The 19,851-nt window shown below is 44.4% G+C and overlaps 1 protein-coding gene across 2 annotated transcripts in view; it reads left to right on the forward strand.

The window, feature by feature from the left end:
- Anapc7 (anaphase promoting complex subunit 7) overlaps window positions 1–18,935 on the forward strand; it is a 33,445-nt gene extending 14,510 nt beyond the window's left edge. For both annotated transcript variants that reach the window (XM_004670996.2, XM_045132908.1), the window contains exons 4-11: window positions 3,580–3,691; window positions 4,185–4,338; window positions 5,319–5,461; window positions 9,724–9,841; window positions 11,620–11,816; window positions 14,671–14,895; window positions 16,057–16,207; window positions 18,203–18,935. In XM_004670996.2, the coding sequence (XP_004671053.1) occupies window positions 3,580–3,691; window positions 4,185–4,338; window positions 5,319–5,461; window positions 9,724–9,841; window positions 11,620–11,816; window positions 14,671–14,895; window positions 16,057–16,207; window positions 18,203–18,392 (1,290 nt within the window). In that variant the 3' untranslated portion in view covers window positions 18,393–18,935. The remainder of the gene's footprint in view (window positions 1–3,579; window positions 3,692–4,184; window positions 4,339–5,318; window positions 5,462–9,723; window positions 9,842–11,619; window positions 11,817–14,670; window positions 14,896–16,056; window positions 16,208–18,202) is intronic.
- Window positions 18,936–19,851: the final 916 nt, after the last annotated feature.

Consider the following 19,851-nt stretch of genomic DNA (forward strand, 5'->3'; position numbering starts at 1 on the left):
TTTTTTCTCTCTCAAAATTTTTTTTAACTTATTTGCATTTCTGTGTATGTGCACACACACACACATGCTCATGTAGGGGCTGTTTCTGCTGGATATGAATGTCTGTCTGTCTGTCTTTACTTGGATGGCCAGGGGAATTGAACTTGGGCCATTAGGCTTTGCAAGGTGCTGAGCCCTCTCTCAGCCCTGTTAATCCAGCTTTTAAAATTTATTATTATTTTATTTATTTGAAAGCTAGAGAGAAAGAGACACAGAGAGACAGAATGGGTGCACCAGGGCCACAAGCCACCGCAAATAAACTTAAGATGCATGCGCCATCTTGTGCATCTGGTTTATGTACTTCCTAGGGACTCAATCCTGGGTCCTTTGGCTTTGCTGGCAAGTACCTTAGCTGCTAAACCATCTCTTCTGAGCATCAGTTTGTTTTTGTTTTTCAAGGTAGGGTCTCGCTCTAGCCCAGGCTGACCTGGAATTCACTGTGCAGTCTTATGGTAGCCTCAAACTCGTGGCATTCCTCCTGCCTCAGCCTCCCGAGTGCTAGGATTAAAGGTGTGCACCACCACACTTGGCTTGGGTCTTTCACATTTTAAAGGAAAATTCCAGAAGTAGATTATGTAATTATCTTGGTTGAGCTCCAACTTGTAAGAGTACATAAGGAGACAATTTTTTTTAGATTTTAGGAACTGAACACCAAAACACTGCTTGTGTTTATAAATGGTGGAATGTGGCTCTACAGTTTTTCCAAGTAAGGTTCTTTCTTAAAAAAAAAAAAAAAAATAGCTGGGTTTAGTGGTGCACACCTTCAATCCCAGCACTCAGGAGGCAGAGGAGGAGGATTGCCATGAGTTCGAGGCTACCCTGAGACTCCATAGTGAATTCTAGGTCAGCCTGGGTTAGAGTGAGACCCTACCTTGAAAAATCAAAAAAAAAAAAAAGCTTCTTTAAAAAAAAAAACAAAACACAAAAACTGCATGGTACTTAAAACTCAATCTTTTCAAAACAACAATCAAATAACTTAAAGGAAATTTTGGTATTTGTCAAGAAAAGTGGCCTATCAGTTTGTTGATAACGTGCAGTCAAGTCAGGAACTTAAATTTAACTTTTGCTTTTTGTTTTGTTTTGTTTTTCGAGGTAGGGTTTCACTCTTGCTCAGGCTGACCTGGAATTCACTATGGAGTCTCAGGGTGGCCTTGAACACACAAGGATCCTCCTACCTCTGCCTCTGGAGTGCTGGAATTAAAGGCGTGCACCACCACGCCCGGTCTAACCTTTGCTTTTTAAAAAAAATTATTAACAACCTCCATGATTGTAAACAATATCCCATGGTAATGCCCTCCCTCCCCCCCACTTTCCCCTTTGAAACTCCATTCTCCATCATATGCCCTCCCCCTTTCAATCAGTCTCTTTTATCTTGATGTCATGATCTTTTCCTCCTATTATGATGGTCTTGTGTAGGTAGTGTCAGGCACTGTGAGGTCACGGATATCCAGGCCAAACCCTTGCTAAAAAAAAAAAAAAAATATATATATATATATATAATTCATTTATTTACTTAAGGGGTCAGATAGAAAGAGAGTGAATGGGCCATCTCTCCAGACCAGGAAGTAGTATTTTTTTTTTAATTTTTAATTTATTTATTTGAGAGCGACAGAAACAGAGAGAAAGACAGATAGAGGGAGAGAGAGAGAATGGGCGCTCCAGGGCTTCCAGCCTCCGCAAACGAACTCCAGACGCGTGCACCCCCTTGTGCATCTGGCTAATGTGGGACCTGGGGAACTGAGCCTCGAACCGGGTCCTTAGACTTCATAGGCAAGCGCTTAACCGCTAAGCCATCTCTCCAGCCCAGGAAGTAGTATTTTAAAATAGTTTTTCTAAAGCCAGGCATGGTGACAAACCCCTTTAATCCCAGTATTGGGAAGGCAGGTGTAGGAGGATGGCCTTGATTTGGAGGCCATCCTGAGACTACAAAGCGAATTCCAGGTCAGTCTGGGCTAGAGTGAGATCCCACCTCAAAAAACCATTAAAAAATAAAAAGGTAGGTTTACTACATTCATATTTAAATTATGCTAAAAGACATGTGTCTTCGCTCACTGGATTCAAGTGGTGTGTTTACTCTGAATAACATCTGAAAGTCAGTTTGAGTTTGATTTTTCTCGAATTGCTTTGGCAAATCAGACAGGTCCCATGGGTCAAAGCATAAGTGTTAGATAAACCGAAGTCCAGCCATTGATCAAGATGTAAGGAGCCAAGTATTTTCTCTCGGCATCTGTTGTTTCCTTTTGTGGGAAATTCATCTAATTCAAGTGCTCCAAGGCAGGATGATGGTTTACATCTGTAATCTCAGCATTGGGAGGCTGATTCAGGAGTATTGCCATGATCTTTGTAGTTCCAGGCCAGCCTAAAGGGCTGAGTTGAGACCCCATTCAAAAACCAAACAAATGACTGGATGTGTTGTGGCACGGCTTTAATTCTGGCACGTGAGGGGGTTGGAAGCAGAATGATCAGGAGGAAGCCAGGAGAGGTGGCACACGCCTTTAATCCCAGCACTCGGGAGGCAGAGGTAGGAGGATTGTCGTGAATTCAAGGCCACCCTGAGACTACATAGTGAATTCCAAGTCAGTCTGGGCTAGAGTGAGACTGTACCTCAAGGAAGGAAAAACAAAAGGCTGGAGAGATGGCACAGTGTTTAAGGTGTGTGCCTTCAAAGCCTAATGACCTGGGTATGATTCCCAAGTACCCATGTAAAGCCAGATGCACAAAGTGGTGCAAATGTCTGGTGTCTGTCACAGCAGGAGGCCCTGGCATCCCCCAGTACATGCACATACACACACATGCACACATGCATGCACACACAAATAAATAAATAAATAATTTTTTAAGATGAGGTGGAAAGTGATTAAGGAGAGCACCCAAGGTTGATCTCTGTCCTCCACATGCTCGCATCTGCCCACACACAAATGAACATACATTCATATACACACACAGCTCACATACACATTCAAGAGAAAAATAAGCTAAAAATAAAAAGAAAGAATGGAGGAGGGTTTCCTGTCAGCCCAGCTGCCTGTGAGCCATGTGGTGAGCTTCAGAGGCTCAGTGCCCTTGAGTTGTCTTCATGCTGCCTGTGGGCTGCCTTTCAGCAATGCAGCTGCCTTTGAGTCACTCATGCTCCTGTAAGTGACCTCTCACCCATGTTTCTCTAAGTAACTCTAGTAAACTCACTGGTTTCCCAAAAAATAAATAAATAATTGAGGTAGCTAGATTTCTAGAACATTTCTCAAATTACATTACTCTTATTCCCAGAGGCAGAATCTTTGATCCAGATAATACTGGATGGGTTGGTTAGGACAGAAGGTATCTGTCTCCTTTTAGGAATAGGAACCTCCTAGAAAAGCAAATATAGTAGTAATCTTGCTTATTTTGAGGAATGAAGTTTTTGTTGTTGGTTGCTTGTTACTGTTGTTCACAAAGGCTCTGGTAGGCTTTTCCGAAAGAAAGTAGAATAGTACTTGGTAATAAAATGAGAACTACTTTATGGTGAGTACCCTTCCTCTCTACCCTGTGTTTTCATTTATGCAGATAAACATGATGTTGGCAAACCTGTACAAGAAGGCTGGCCAAGAGCGCCCTTCCGTCACCAGCTATAAGGAAGTCCTGCGGCAGTGCCCCTTAGCCCTGGATGCCATTCTAGGTATAGAACTGTTCTGCATGTTTTCCTATGGTGTCTGCTGTCAAAGATAGTAGTACTCAATCGTGGGTATGCATTAGAGTAGGTTTTTATTATTTGTTTGTTTTGGTTTTTCCAGGTAGGGTCTCACTCTAGCCCAGGCTGACCTAGAATTCACTATGTAGTCTCTGTGGCCTCGAACTCACGGCAGTCCTTCTACCTATGCCTCCCAAGTGCTGGGATTAAAGACATGTGCCACCACACCCAGCCAGAGAAGGTTTTTAAAAACATTTTCTGCATTGGCACATACTCAGTCAAGAGGGCTGAGGAGAGAGCTCAGTGGTAGAGCCCATGCTTAGCGTGCTTGGGGCTCTGGTTTCAGGTCCTGGCACTGGTAGTTTTAGTTGCTGTCAGAAGCATCTTAGATAAGGAGATGTTGCTTTGTAGCCTGTTGTTTCTCACGTTGGGGAGAAGGATGCTGTTCCTCACCTTCTCTCTCTTGCTTTTGGTGGGGTAGGTTTGTTATCCCTTTCTGTAAAAGGGGCAGAGGTGGCATCAATGACGATGAATGTGATCCAGACTGTGCCTAACCTGGACTGGCTCTCTGTGTGGATCAAAGCCTATGCCTTTGTGCACACTGGTGACAACTCGAGAGCAATCAATACCATCTGGTGAGAGCCACAATATTAATTCATTGATTTTTAAAAGACACATTTATCTTTTATGTATTTTTTATTTTTGAGACAAGATCTCCCTATGTAGCTCAGTCTGGTCTTGAACTTACTATGCGGCCTAGGCTGGTCTTCAGTTTGTGGCATTCATCCTGCCTCAGCTCCCCCTACCCCCAGTGCTGGGATAACAGGTGTGAGCCACCAGGCCTGGCCTAATTCATTGATCTTAGACCCTTTCCTTGTCTGGAGATCTGGTGTATTTCAGATAAGTCAGGTGCTTATTCGTGATCTTTCAGTCATTACCTGGGCTGTGTGTGTTTCTGCACTGAATGGTTACACATGTAAAAATTTGGAACCTGCAAACATTTGAAGCTTAGCTGAGCTTGGCTTTAGGCTTTCCGTGCAACAATGAGTCCCTTTAAATAAGCACTGCTGTAGTGTGTTACGTTCACGCTGAAAAAACCTTTTTAGCTTCTCTGGAAGTTTTGTTTATTGCAGTACCTGACCTAGGGTATCTCCTCTTTCTGGTCAAATAAAGATCAATAACTAAAGGCTGTGTTCTTATTTTGTGTTTTACAAAGTCATCCGAATGAATAATAAGTAGCTGTTACTTTTCAATGACATTATATTCAAAACTGTATGTGTATATTGTCCTCTGAAAAACTGCGGCTAGGAACTTCTATTCTATATGACTTTTTAAGACCATAAGCTCAGAATCTGAAAACCTAGTGTACACTTTAATTATAGCTAGACATGATGATACCTATCTATAAATTCCAGCACTTGGAAGGCTAAAAGCAGGAGGGTCATGAATTCAAAGCCAGTCAAGATAATCTAACAAGACTGTGTCTCAAAAAAAAGTTATGATGAAAAGTATCACAATACAGAGCAACGTATCTTTTTTATGTTCATTTCCCAGATGCAAGGATTTAGAACAGATTTATAATACATTTTAAGGTTCACTATTTAATGTCTTTAAGTTCACTAGAGAAAAAGTCCTTATTACGAGATAATGTCGACCTGCTGGGAAGCTTAGCAGACTTGTACTTCAGAGCTGGAGATAATAAAAACTCTGTCCTCAAGTTTGAGCAGGCACAGATGTTGGACCCCTATCTGATAAAGGGTGAGTGATCCTTGGGGTACGGTGAGTATGGTTATGCAGGGGCAGATCAGAGAAGACAGGTAGAAATGTAGCATTAATTCCTGATACTGTTTTGTGGGTTTTTTTTGTTTGTTTTGAGGTAGGGTCTCACTCTAGCCCAGGCTGACCTGGAATTCACTGTGTAATCTCAGGGTGGCCTCAAACTCATGGTGATCCTCCTCTGCCTCCTGAGTGCTGGGATTAAAGGCGTGCACCACCACGCCCGTTTTTTGTTTTTTTTTTTGAGACAGTGTCTCATCCAGGCTGGCCTCAGACTCACTACACATCAGCACTGGCTTTGAACTCCTGACCCCTCTGCTTCTACTTTTCTTCTTCTTTTTATTTCTTTTGTTGTTGTTGTTATTATTATTATTTTGTTGTTGTTGTTGTTTTTTGTTTGTTTTTCGAGGTAGGGTCTCACTCTGGTCCAGGCTGACCTGGAATTAACTCTGTAGTCTCAGGGTGGCCTCGAACTCTTGGCAATCCTCCTACCTCTGCCTCCCGAGTGCTGGGATTAAAGGCGTGCGCCACCACGCCCGGTTTATTATTTATTTTTGAGGCAAGGTCTCACTGTATCCTGGGCTGACCTGGAACTTACCCTGTAGCCCTCTGCTTCTACTTTCTAAGTGCTGGAATACAGGCATGTATTAACATGCCCAACCTTTTCTTTTGCTCCTTCCCTGCCTCCTCCCCATTCCCCCTTCTTTTCCAATACTGGAGATTGAATCCAGCCTTAGTGTGGTAGGTAAGTACTCTACCACTGAGCTGCATCCCTAGCCCTTGATACTGCTTTTCTTTTCTTGGGTGGGGGGGAGTTGAATCAGGGTCTCCTTGTAGCCCAGGCAGGCATTCAGCTCACAGCAGTTCTACTTCAGCCTCCTGATTGTAGGGATTAAAGGTGTGAGCCACCATACCCAGCTTGATACTGTTTTGTTTTGTTTATGAAAGAAGAAATAAAGGCGTACACCACCACCACCAGCAAAATATATATGTATGTTTCTAAACAGTATTGTTATTTGCATGTGTGTGTTTGGGGCATAGTAGGGTCTCTTGCCACTGCAAGCAAATAAATGCCAGACACATGTGCCACCTTTTGCACCTGACCAGCAGGCTTTAAAAGCAAGTGCCTTTAACCAGTAAGCCATCTCCCCAGCAACATTTTGAAAGATTTACTAGTCATTTACTATAGCTATCCCTTCGCCACACCTGTCCCCACCTGCCCATCCTTGCTGCTGCCCCTGTCACCACCCACAGCTGCCACGATTGATGGCACCTGAGGACCATTTTCCAGTCTTTCTATTTTTTTCCCTAGACCTTAACACATATCTAACACTTGGGTAACTCCATTTTGAGTGGTTGTTTTTGCTTGAATTCAAGTGTTACCTTGTAGCACACCATTTCATGGCTTTTCTTTCGTGCGACATCATACAGGCCCTCCTCATGAGTTATAAATTTATGATGTGTCTGACTTGTGAAATTCCTCAGAACTATGACTTTCTTTTAGGGACTTTAGTTTTACTGTGTTCTTAGTATAATTAAGAAGGAGTAAGTGGACTGGAGAGATGGCTTAGCCATTAAGCACTTGCCTGTAAAACCTAAGGGCCCTGGTTCTAGGCTTGATTCTCCAGGGTCCCACCTTAACCAGATGCACAAGGGGTTGCACGTGTGTGGATTTCGTTTGTGGTGGCTGGAGGCCCTGGCGCACCCATTCTCATTCTCTATCTGCCTCTTTCTCTCTGTCACTCTCAAATAAATGAATAAATAAAAAAGGAGTAAGGGAACAGATATTAAGGAAGGGATGACATAACTGAAGGGAAAAGCAGTAATTGGGAACAAACAGCAGAATAGCCAGTGATCTGAAGGCAGATGGCAGCAGAAGGAAGGGGCACAGGCCAGTTGTGGGCAGTTGTTGGATGCCTGCTCACGGTGAAGAGCAGGTGATCAGGAATAGTGGGAAACGGGAGCAGGCACATGGCCTGATGCTGTTTGTAAAGACCCGTAAAAGGCCATCAGAAGAATAAGTCTTTGGATCATAACCAGTCTTGTAGACTCTTAAGAGGAAGCTCTTGAAGACTGGAGCAGGAAGATCAAAGCTTGCCCAGCCCAGGTTCATTCAGTTCCCCAGCATGCATGTAAAGCCAGATGCGCAAAGTGGTACATACATCTGGAGTTTGTCTATAGTGGCAAGAGACCCTGGTGCGCCCATACACTCACTCACACACACTCTATTTTTTTTTTTTTTTTTTAATTTTTAAGAAAAAGAAGAGGGAGCTGGTGGGATGGGTTAACAATTAAAGGGACTTGCTTGCAAAACTTGATGGTCTGGATTCAGTTCCCCAGTACTCATGGAAAGCCAGATGCACAAAGTGGTGTGTGCATGTGGAGTTCATTAGTAGTAGCAAGAGGTCCTGGCATGACCGTATCACTTACTCTCTCCCTCTCTCAAATAAATAATGAAAAAAGTATTTTAAAAAAGGAAAAAAAGGGGCTGGAGAGATGGCTTAGCGGTTAAGCGCTTGCCTGCGAAGCCTAAGGACCCCGGTTTGAGGCTCAGTTCCCCAGGTCCCACGTTAGCCAGATGCACAAGGGGGCGCATGCGTCTGGAGTTCGTTTGCAGTGGCTGGAAGCCCTGGCGCGCCCATTCTCTCTCCCTCTGTCTTTTTCTCTGTGTCTGTTGCTCTCAAATAAATTAAAAAAAGGAAAAAAGAAAGTGGAAGTTTCAGGCACTTGGTAGCTTGGAGTCAAAAGCTTACATCTGAATCCAGGGACCTGCAGGAGTGTGGCTGTAATTTCCTTGAGAGGAATGGGAATCTGAAGGGATGGTAAGAAATAGGGGAGAATGGGGGCAAGAGGTAGTATGGAGCCAGTATGGAGCACATTTTATAGACTGTGGGTGAGGAATGAAAGGAGGTTGGGAGGCCTTGGCAATGAGAAAAGATGATCCCTGATGAATTACATTCCAGAATAGACTACAAGCTTTTTTTGGAATAGGCCAACTTTTTCTTTTCTTTTTTAAAGACTTTATTTTTATTTACTTATTTGAGAGAGAGAACAAGGAAGAGGGGGAGAGAGAGAGAATGAGAATGGGCGCTCCAGGCCCTCCAGCCACTGCTAATGAACTCCAGATGCATATACAACCTTGTGCATCTGGCTAACATGGGTCCTGGGGAATCGAGCCTCAAACTGGCTTCACAGGCAAGCGCTTAACAGCTAAACCATAACTCTAGCCCGAGGCCAACTTTTTCTAACTAGATTTTTCAGTATAGTAAGAGTGTACTTACTGCTGAAAGCTCTTGGTAGACAGAACTTATTTGATACCTTGTTGGGGATTTTCTGTTAGGATAGTTGTTTACCATATTCCAGACTTAAGGATAAACTTCCTGAAAATAACAGGTTTTCAAATTGTGAGGCAGGTCTTGCTATTCCCCCTCTGCCCCCCCCCCACCCACCCCAGGTAGGGTCTCCCCTCTAACCCAGGCTGACCTAGAATTTCAGGGTGGCCTTCAACTCAGTCTTTTTTTCTTTTTTTGTGTGGATGGATTTGCTTTTTGTTTATTTAGACAGGTCTCACTATGTCTCACAGCCTGGCCTCAAACTTAAAATTCTTGTGCATCTGTCTCCCAAGGGCTGAGATGACAGGTATGGGGCACCATATCTGTCTGCTTCTGTTTTTCAGTAGTCATTTTTGCAGGAAATGGGGAAATACTAGAAAGGAGGTGCCCTTGGTATAGGATCTGTGGTAGTTTTTACCTTATTTATTTGAGAGCAAGAGAATGCGAACTCCAGATGTGTGCGCCCTCTTGTGCATCTGACTTATGTGAGTCTTGTTAAGTCGAACCTGGGTCCTTTGGCTTTGCAGGCAAGCGCCTGCACTAAGCCATCTCTCCAGCTCTCCCACCCCCACTTTTTTTTTTTTTTTTTTGAGGTAAGGTCTCTAGCCTAGGCTGGCCTTGAACTCACAGTGATCCTCCTGCCTCTGCATCCCAAGTGCTGAGAGTAAAATTCCGTGCCACTACCTTTTTAGGGGGCCACTGCTGTTCTGGTGAAAGCCTTTTTTTTTTCTTTTTCCCCAAGGTAAGGTCTCACTCTAGCCCAGGCTGAACTAGAATTCACTGTGTACTTGTAGTCTCAGGGTGGCCTTGTATTCATGGCGATCCTTCTACGTCTGCTTCCTGGGTGCTGGGATTAAAGGCTGTGCCACCACGCCCTGCTCAGCGTCATCTTAACCTTTTCCTTCCTTTTAGGAATGGATGTATATGGTTATCTTCTGGCACGAGAGGGGCGTCTAGAAGATGTGGAAAACCTTGGCTGCCGCCTTTTTAATATTTCTGATCAGCATGCAGAGCCCTGGGTGGTTTCTGGGTAAGTTTGTGCATTCCCTTTTCTCCTCAGTGGTCAGTAGATGCTTTAAGACATTGTAAGCTGAGAATGGTGGTTCACACCTACAATTCCAGCACTGCAGAGGCTGAAGCAGGCAGATCTCCATGAGTTAAGGCCACCCTAATCTATATAATAAATTCAAGGCCAGATTGACCTATTCAGTGAGTTCAGGACAGCCTAGGCTACAGAATGAGATCCTATCTCAAAAATAAAAACAGGGCCAGGCATGGTGTGACACACCTTTAATCCCAGCACTTGGGAGTCAGAGGTAGGAGGATTGTGGTGAGTTCAAGGCCAGCCTGAGACAACATAGTGAATTCCAGGTCAGCCTGGGCTGGAGTGATGGCTTAGTGGCTAAGGCGCTTGCTTGCAAAGCCTAAGGACCCACATTTGATTCCCTAGTACCCACGTAAGCCAGATGCACAAAGTGGAGCATGTGTCTAGATTTCATTTGTAGTGACTAGAGGCCCTGATGCACCCATTCTCTACCTGCCTCTGTCTCTTAAATTAATTAATTTGGAAAAAATAAAATTAGCCTGGCAAGATATTACACACCTTTAATCCTAGAACTTGCTAGGCAGATGTAGGAGGATCACTGAGTTCAAGTCCAGTTTGAGACTACATAGTGAATTCCAGATCAGCCTGGGCTAGAGTAAGGCTCTCCCTTTAAAAAAAATAAATAAATAAATAAATAAATAAATAAAGACAGAAAAATGAGCTGAAGAGATGGCTTAGTGGTTAAGGCACTTACCTGCAAAGCCAAAGGACCCACTTAAGCCAAATGCAGAAGGTGGCGCATGCATGTGGAGTTCATTTGCAGGGCTAGAGGCCATGGCACATTCATTCTCTGTCTACCTATATATTTGTCTATCTTTCTCTTAAGTAAAAATAAAATATTTTAAGAAAAGATTTAATGATTAGGTTTTTTTTGGGGGGGTTGTTTGTTTTGTTTTGTTTTGTTTTTAGTTTTCCATGGTAGGGTCTCACTCTAGTCCAGGCTGACCTAGAATTCACTATGGATTCTCACAGCAATCCTCCTACCTGTGCCTCCCAAGTGTTGGGATTAAAGGCGTGCACCACCACACCTGGCTGATTAAGTAGGTTTTTAAATTTGCTTCTTCATTAATATCCTAGGTTAGGGGCTAGAGAAATGGCTTAGTGGTTCAGGTACTTGTCTGCAAAGCCAAAGGACCCAAGTTCAATTCCCCAGAACCCACATAAGCCAGATACATATGGCATATGCATCTGGGGTTCGTTTGCAGTGCAAGATGCCCTGGCGTGTCCATTCTCTCTCTGACCCCTCTCTCTGTGTCTCAAATAAACAAATAAATGTTAAAAATATATGTATATCCAAGCCAGGCGTGGTGAATTCCATAGTGAATTCCAGGTCAGCCTGGGCTAGAGTGAGACCCTACCTCAAAAAACCAAAAAAAAAAAAAAATTAAAAAAAAAAATATATATATATATACATACACACACACACATACATACATACACACACACACGTATGTATGTATATATAAAATATATATCTCCTAGGTTAGTATGGTTTGTAACAAGGGTCATGTTTGGGCCTTCTCTGATTTGTGGATGAAGCTGTTTTGGGGTGGGGGGAGACAGTCTTATTGTATAGCCTAGGCTGCCCTTGAACTTTGCATCCTTCCTGTGTCTCCCATGTACTGGGATGACAGGAATTCACTACTCCATCAGCATTTTATATAGTTCTCTCTCAGATAACTTCTGTTGTTTTTTCCCCCTAGGTGCCATAGTTTCTATAGCAAACGCTACTCTCGGGCCCTCTACTTAGGAGCCAAGGCCATTCAGCTGAACAGTAATAGTGTTCAGGCTTTACTGCTTAAAGGAGCAGCCCTCAGGAACATGGGCAGAGTCCAAGAAGCAATAATCCATTTTCGAGAGGCCATAAGGCTGTCCCCATGTCGCTTAGACTGTTATGAAGGTAAGTTGGCAAATACCCATGGCCATTGTGAGTCCAGTGGGAGGTGTCAATAAGCTAGCGAGCACTTCCAGACTCTGTTGTATGTTAGAGTCATCTAGGGGAGCTTTGAAAGTCATATTGCTGGGTCACTCCAATGATAGTTGATTTGATTGATTGATATTGATTGATTGTTGATTTGATATTTTGTGTGCTTATTTGTTTTGAGGTAGAGTCTCTAGCCAGGCTGAGGTATAAGTCATTCTGTAGCCCAGGGTGGCCTTGAATTTAGGGCAGTCCTCCTACCTCAGCCTCCTCAGTGCTGAAATTAAAGGTATATGCCACCACTCGGCTTTTTTTTGCCCCTCCAAGATAGGGGGTCTCTATCCCAGGCTGACCTGGAATTCACTATTGTAGTCTTACGGTGGCCTCAAACTCAATAGCTGTCCTCCTGTCTCTGCCCTCTGCTTCCCAAGTTCTGGGATTAAAGGCGTGTGTCATCACACCCAACTTTATTTTTTTACCTATGAGATATTGTCACTCTAGCCCAGTTGAGCTATGTATGCCAGGTTCAACAACATTTGGGGACTAAGTGACAGACACAGAAATAACTCTTACAAAGTGATGTTCCTTAAAACATTAGTGGTTAATGCATGTGCCTGTGAAGCCTAAGGACCTGGATTTGATTCCCAGGACCCATGTAAGCCAGATGTACAAGGTGGCACATGTGGCTGGAGTTTGTTTGCAGCAGCTGAAGGTCCTACTTGCCCATTCTCCCTCTCAAAAAAAAATCAAAAGAATTTAAAAATAAAACAGTATATGGTGGCTCACACCTTTAATCCCAGCACTTTGAAAGCTGAAGTAGGAAGATCACTGTATGAAAGAGGCCAGCCGGGGCTAGAGTAAGACCCTGCCTCAGAAACCACAATAAAAGGCTGGAGAGATGGCTTAGCAGTTAAGGCACTTGCCTGCCAAGCCTGAGGACCCAAGTTTGATTATCCAGGACCCACATAAGCCAGATGCACAAGGTGGCACATGCATCTGATTGTAGTGACTGGAAGTCAAAAAATAATAAAAATACAAAATACCCAGAAGTCTAGGAGTTAGCTTCTCTTAATGGGAGATGAGTTCAGATTTGAGGAGCAGAATTTGGAGGTTGGGGGAAAGCAAAAGCACTTATATAGTCAGAGAGCTGTGCCTTCTGAGGATTTGTAGGACAAGGAGGTAGTCTTTGTTCTTAACTCCAAGCTGGGAATGGGGCCACACACCTGAAATCTCAGCACTTGAGAGACTGAGACAGCAAGTGTATGCTACATAGCAAGACCTTGTCTTAAAAAGGGAAAAAGAAAGCTGGGCCTGGTGGCGCACATCTTTAATACCAGCACTCAGGAGGCAGAGGTAGGAGGATCACCATGAGTTCGAGGCCACCCTGAGACTATAGAGTGAATTCCAGGTCAGCCTGGGCTAGAGTGAGATCCTACCTTGAAAAACCAAAACAAACAAACGATCTCTGTGTGTGTGTGTGTGTGTACATAGATATATGAAGAATAATAATTTAATCTAAAATGAGAGCCTGAGGCTGGGCTTCCAGAGTTTCTACCCCCCCCCCCCCTTTTTTTTGGCAATCCTCCTACCTCTGCCTCCCAAGTGCTGTGATTAAAGGCATGCACCACCATGCCAGGCTTGTTTTTTTTTTTGTTTTTTAAGGTAGAGTTTCAGTCTAGCCCAGGCTGATCTGGAATTCACTATGCAGTCTCAGGATGGCTGGATCTCTTTAATATTTTGATTGGAGAGAGACAAAGAGTCAGAGAAAGGGAACCCCAGGGTTCCCTTCAGCCACTGCAAATGAATTCTAGACACATGTGCTACTTTATTCATTTGGTTTTATGTGGCTATTTGTAAGCAAGCACCTTAGCTACCGGGCCATCTCTGCAGCCCTCAGTATAAATTCTTGATCTGACTAGCTGAGTGGGCCATGCAGACTCCACGCGCTGCACAGCTGTTTGGGAATTCAGTTGGATAACCCACTCCCAGGGTAGGGATGACAGTGAGGGTAAGAATGGCTAGAGCAGTGTGACCAGAGCTGCAGCCCAGCTGGCCGGGGCTGCTTTCTCTCAGGCTGCCTCTTGGAGACATGGCTCTGCCTACCATTGCCTTAAGTACATGCACCAGTTGTATCTGGCTTTACACATGGGTGCTGGGGAGTGGAACTGGCTGGCAGTCTCAAGCAAGTGCCTATAACTGCTCAACCATCTCTCTAGCCCTTATGACTAGTCTTTTAATTTAGCATACAAAGTAATGGGCTTTATTACAGCATTTTCATATGTGTGTCATAGTAGACTTTGTTCTCATTCATCCCCTGTACTCCTTAGTCCCCTCTTGTCCCCCTCTACCTCCCATCCTCCTGTCTCTGCCTTCCACATGCCAGGGTTGTAGGCACACACCACTGTAGGCATACACTGGCCTTTAGACGTTCATGTTTGGCCCTCCCTCCTAAACTTAGGCCTACACTGGTTGACAGGACCCAGCGGGAGATTGATGGCTTGAGGCAGTGAACCCCTGGGTTTCATTGGAAACATCCACTTGCACTACTTCAGTGACAGTTAACTGTTGGTGTCGCCATTCCAACTTTCACACAGCCTGCTGCTTCTGCAGGTGTATTACAGGGCAGACTTGCTTCACATGTCCATCACACACTCTAGGAAAAAGACTTCCTGGCTTTTGTATCCACGTATCCTTCAAGCCAGTGTCACCACAGGGATCTTCTGGGCCTACCCTTTGCCTGAAACTTATGTGTTGTATTCGGGAGTGCAGTGAGAGGGAGGCATGGCTGGGAATGGTGATATGACTGAGTTTCTTCATGTGGTTTTAATTTCAGGTCTCATTGAATGTTACTTAGCCTCTAACAGTATTCGAGAAGCAATGGTAATGGCCAACAATGTTTACAAAACTCTAGGTGCAAATGCACAGACTCTTACCCTGCTAGCCACTGTTTGTCTGGAAGATCCAGTGACACAGGAGAAAGCCAAAACTCTGTTAGATAAAGCCCTGACCCAAAGGCCAGATTACATCAAGGCTGTGGTGAAGAAAGCAGAACTACTTAGTAAGTGTCTTATTTTCTGCCAGTTCATTGTCATGGTTCATGAAATCTCCTCTCCAGTGGGTTTCCCATGCCAGCTACTCACAGATGACATGTGCCTTAGCATCAGGTTTGAGACTACTTTGAACTCTTGAATTAGTTTTTATATAGCCAAATGAGGCTGGCTTAGACCTGCTTAGTATAACTCAACCTGGCAAAATTGATCGTTAAGATGTTCAACTCCATTTTATCTAGATTTAGTTGTTTTGAACTTGTTTGGACTAAATATAACTAACTGATTTTACTGAGTTTAAGCCATTAGGTTCTTTTTTGACTTTTAGCCTTGGGGCTCCCCCCCTTTCATTCTTTCTCTGTTCTGATTTATGTATATGTTTATACTTAAGTAAATACACCATGTCTAGAGCCCCAGTCTGGTGATGGTTGATGGCCATCTTGGTGGCAGAGTCCTAAGGCCATGCAGGATAATTGCATGTTGGGGGGTGATGGCATGTTTTGTTCTGATTTTTATTTGCTGCTGCTGCTGCTGCTTCTTCTCCTCCTTCTCCTTCTCCTCCTTCTCCTCCTCCTCCTCCTCCTCCTCCTCCTTCTTCTTCTTATTATTTGGTGAAGGGAGGGGTTTAGGCAGGGTCTCACTCTAGCTCAGGCTGACCCGAAATTCACTATGTAGTCTCAGGGTGGCCTCGAACCCATGGATATCCTCCTGCTTCTGCCTCCCAAGTGCTGGGATTAAAGGCATGCACCATTGCACCCACCTTTGTTCTGCTTTTTTTTTTTTTTTCCCCCGAGGCAGGGTCTCACTCTGGCTCAGGCTGACCTGGAATTCACTATGTAGTCTCAGGGTGGCCTTGAACTCACGGCGATCCTCCTACCTCTGCCTCCCGAGTGCTGGGATTAAAGGCATTAAAGGACGCCCGGCTGTTCTGATTTTTAATGAACTGTTTGGACTAGTTGGTCAAATAACATGCAATTTGGCCTTTTAATTTGGTTAAGGTTGAGTATATTTAACAAATCAGAACTCAAACTTCAGAATTCCTAATGAAAGAAGAATTCACTTTTATTCCCTTGATGTCTGCCAAGAAGTCAGAGATGTTAGCTGTTACTTTGTGAGCTGGGTGTGTTTTCAGAATGTTGAAGTAGAACACTGAGGATTGTCTTTCTCTTCAGGCAGAGAACAGAAATACGAAGACGGAATTGCTTTGCTGAGGAACGCCCTGGCTAATCAGAGTGACTGTGTCCTGCATCGGATCCTAGGAGATTTCCTGGTTGCTGTCAATGAGTATCAGGAAGCAATGGACCAGTATAGTATAGCACTAAGGTAGGCACTCAGCCTCCCATGGGAAGACCATGAAAGTAGAGGAAGCAGGTACCTTTGTAACAGAAGTTTTAGAAACAAATATTAAAATAATAATAATACTATAATGGCAGGTTTAGTTGTGCATTGAATTGATGACTTCTAAAATTTTCACTAAGTTTATAAATTAAATATTAGGAACATTTTAGAACAGTCACATATAACTAGTCCACATTAGTGTAACATCCAAGTTCATTCATACAGATGTTTCTGTCCTTGTCTACACGCACACATTTTTATAGGGTTTACCTTGTATATATTTTATATTCTGCTTTTTCAAATTAAAGATTGTGAATGCTTTCCTGTGCTGCTGTAATGACAAGTTTGAGTTCTCAGGTTTGAATGTTACGTTCACCTCTGTCATCTTGGTTCACGGTTACTAACAGACTTCTGTACCTACCTCATAGGTGTTAAAGAACTGAATGAGGATTTAAGGGGATTTGATGTGAAGGCATTAGCACTGTATATACTGATACATAGTAAATACTGAGTAAACAGTGGTATTTGTACCACTTAATACAGAAGGGACTTTTTTTTGAGGGTTGCCAGTGTCTGTAAGGTTATGATGAGGGTCTCATAGCTGTTCTCTTGGCCAGGTAGTTGAGCAGCATCTCCATGACACTGTGGAGGTCACTGGATAGCACTTCTCTTAATGTGACCCTGTGCTCAGTGCATTCAGAACCTGCGGTAGAGGCTGAGTGGGGCCCTCGTAGGTGGGAGCCCCAGGTGCAGGTATGAGCTGCATGGAAGGTTTTGGGGAAGAGATGGTACAAAATAACCATGTTTTTGTTGTTGTTGTTTATTTTTGAGGTAGGGTCTCACTCTAGCTCAGGAATTTATTTGGAACTCACTCTGTGGTCCTAGGCTGGCCTCAAATCCACGGTGATCCTTCTACCTCTGCCTTCTGAGTGCTACAGTTAAAGATGAGCATCACTGCCCCCAGAAAATGACCTTGTGTGTGTGTCCATAGATGCAGGATTCCAGAATAGGTCTTAGCTGCTTTTTGGAAGCACAGAAACAAGTGAGAAAGTAAAATACCAGACTTGGATTAGAGATAGAATGCCTGCTGCCTTGGCTGGTGGTCACAAAGACGATAGAAAAGATTGCTAAGGGCTGGAGTGTAGCTTAGTGTGCTCAAAGCCTTAGATATTCTGTCTTCAGTATTGCTTAAAAAAGTGGCTACTTAGGAGTCAAAGAACTGTTCTAGAGGCTCTGGACTGGACTTTCAGGATCTGGCACATGAAGTGACATATTGCTGCTGAGTGCAAAATCCTTAGGTCATGGCTAGTGTGTGCGAGCTTACAAGTCTGTTCGCAGTGGAGCAGGACAGCTTCAGTTAACGACCTGTGTGCTGGCGATTGTGCCATTGGAATAGGTAACCATTTTACCTACTGTGCAGCGCCTCTTTTGTTGTTGTTGCTGCTGCTGTTCTGTTTTTGTAGCTCCTAACTCCCCTGTTCTGTTTTTTCCTCCTCCTTTCTCTCCCCTCTCCCTTCTTTTCTTCCTTCCATGTATCCATGTGTTGAGACAGGGTCTTATGTAACCTAGGCTTGCCGGGTACTCCTCCTCCCCCTATTTCCATGGCTGATTACCGACTCCATACTTTCAAGAAATTATGTTTGAATCTCTCTGTTGATGTTTGTTTGCCACATTTTCATTTGTGTTATCTGATAGCCAGCCTCCTCTAGCAGAGTGCTAGAGGAATAATAGGCATGGATTTATGGAGAAAAAAACTCAAATTGAGAATTCTAAAAACTAGGAAGAAGCTTTTTTTTTTGGTCTCTGATGGCAATCTCCCTTGATCCAGCCTTAGAAACTAGAAGCCAAGTTCAAAAAGGCCAGGTTCTAGGTCTAGTGGTTGGTCTGAGTCTACATTACACTGCTGGGCCAGCAGAGTGTGAACCAGTCAGCAAGAAGGAAGGCAGATTCAGGCCTCTCCTTTCTTTTGTTGTCCCTTAGTTTGGACCCCAATGACCAGAAGTCTCTAGAAGGGATGCAGAAGATGGAAAAGGAAGAGAGTCCCACGGATGCCACTCAGGAGGAGGATGTGGACGACATGGAAGGGAGTGGGGAAGAAGGGGACCTGGAGGGCAGCGACAGTGAGGCAGCCCAGTGGGCTGACCAAGAGCAGTGGTTTGGCATGCAGTGAGGGGCACTGCCTACTTCTCGCCCTTCCTGGACTGAAAGCTGCTCTCAGGACTCCTGTGCTCACAACAGGGCTCCCTGCATCTTGGACTTCACTTGAGCTCGGCCAGCCTCCCGTGTCTGTCTTCCCCTGCTCCATCAGGGGAGACCAGGGCTCACTCGGAGCGTGCAGACTGACTGGCTCTCACGCAGCTTGTTTCTGATGTACCTGGTTGCTAAATCCAAAGTATGGAGGAGTTTCTTTCCCATGTGTGCGGGTCTGAAGGAGTGACCTGCCCTCCCAGAGCAAGGATGCAGTGCAGTGACTGGCCCCATGAAGAGCTTTCAAGGTCCTGGAAGTCGTCATCCTGGACCATCACACTCCCCAGTAACGTGCCTCTGCAGTGCAGTACCACTTCATGCCTGCATGCTACTGGTTTGCTGCACTGTTTCCCAGTTTTCTGAGCTGTCCCTGGGGTCAGCCGGAGACAATCTGAGGTGCGAGCGTGGTGCAGACATAACCAAGGAGCACAGGACATTCGCTAATAAAACTTTGTACAGCATGGAATTGGGGTGGTCAGTATGGAAGCCTCTTCATAGATTTATTTGGGTCTCTTAATCAGAAAACATTAATGAAGGCCAAGAATGATTCACCCTAACCAGACTCCTTACCTCCCCAGTTTCGGGCCAGGAGGTTAGACACCCTTGGGACCCTGGGCTGCTACATCATTTCAATATCAGTTAGTAGCTTGCTGGATTCCATGTGGATCCTCTAGGCTCTTCACTGAGGCCCTGAGGTCAGGGTCTGCTTTTAGCGTCGGCCCTGGGGACAACCTGGGTGAGTGCCACCCTGAGCTCAAGTACTGCACACCACCACCCACCCTCTCATCTGGGTTTCTGCAGCTGGGATGCCTTTCAGGATACAATCAAAGGTGCTATAAAATGTGAGCTTAAGCCTGATGTGATGTGTACTCCGGTAATCCCAGCAGTCATCGTGAGTTCAAGGCCACCCTGAGATAACTGAGTGAGTGAATTTCAGTTTAGCCTGGGTGTGAGTGAGAGTCTATCTCGAAAAGACGACAACAAAAAAAATAAATAAGAAACAATGTGAGTTTAGGGGTTGGGATAATGGTTCAGTTCTAGCTGCATAATCATGAGGACTGTGACAATGACTTCCCTTTATAAAAGCCAGGGGTGGGCTGCAGAGATGGCTTAGCAGTTAAAGCACTTGTCTTGAAGCTAAAGGACCCAGGTTTGATTTCCCAGGACCCATGTAAGCCAGATGCACAAAGTGGCGCATGCATCTGGAGTGAGTTTGCAGCAGCTGAAGGCCATGGCACGCCCAATATCCTTTTTTCTCTGTGCCTCTGCCTGTCTCTTTCTCTCTCAAATCAACTAAACTAAAATAATAATAATAATAAAGCCAGGAGCCAGGCATGGTGGCACATACCTTTAATCCCAGCACTCGGGAAGCAAAGGTAGGA

The sequence above is a fragment of the Jaculus jaculus genome, chromosome 13 (genome assembly GCF_020740685.1).
Source record: "Jaculus jaculus isolate mJacJac1 chromosome 13, mJacJac1.mat.Y.cur, whole genome shotgun sequence".
NCBI classification, from domain to species: domain Eukaryota; kingdom Metazoa; phylum Chordata; class Mammalia; order Rodentia; family Dipodidae; genus Jaculus; species Jaculus jaculus.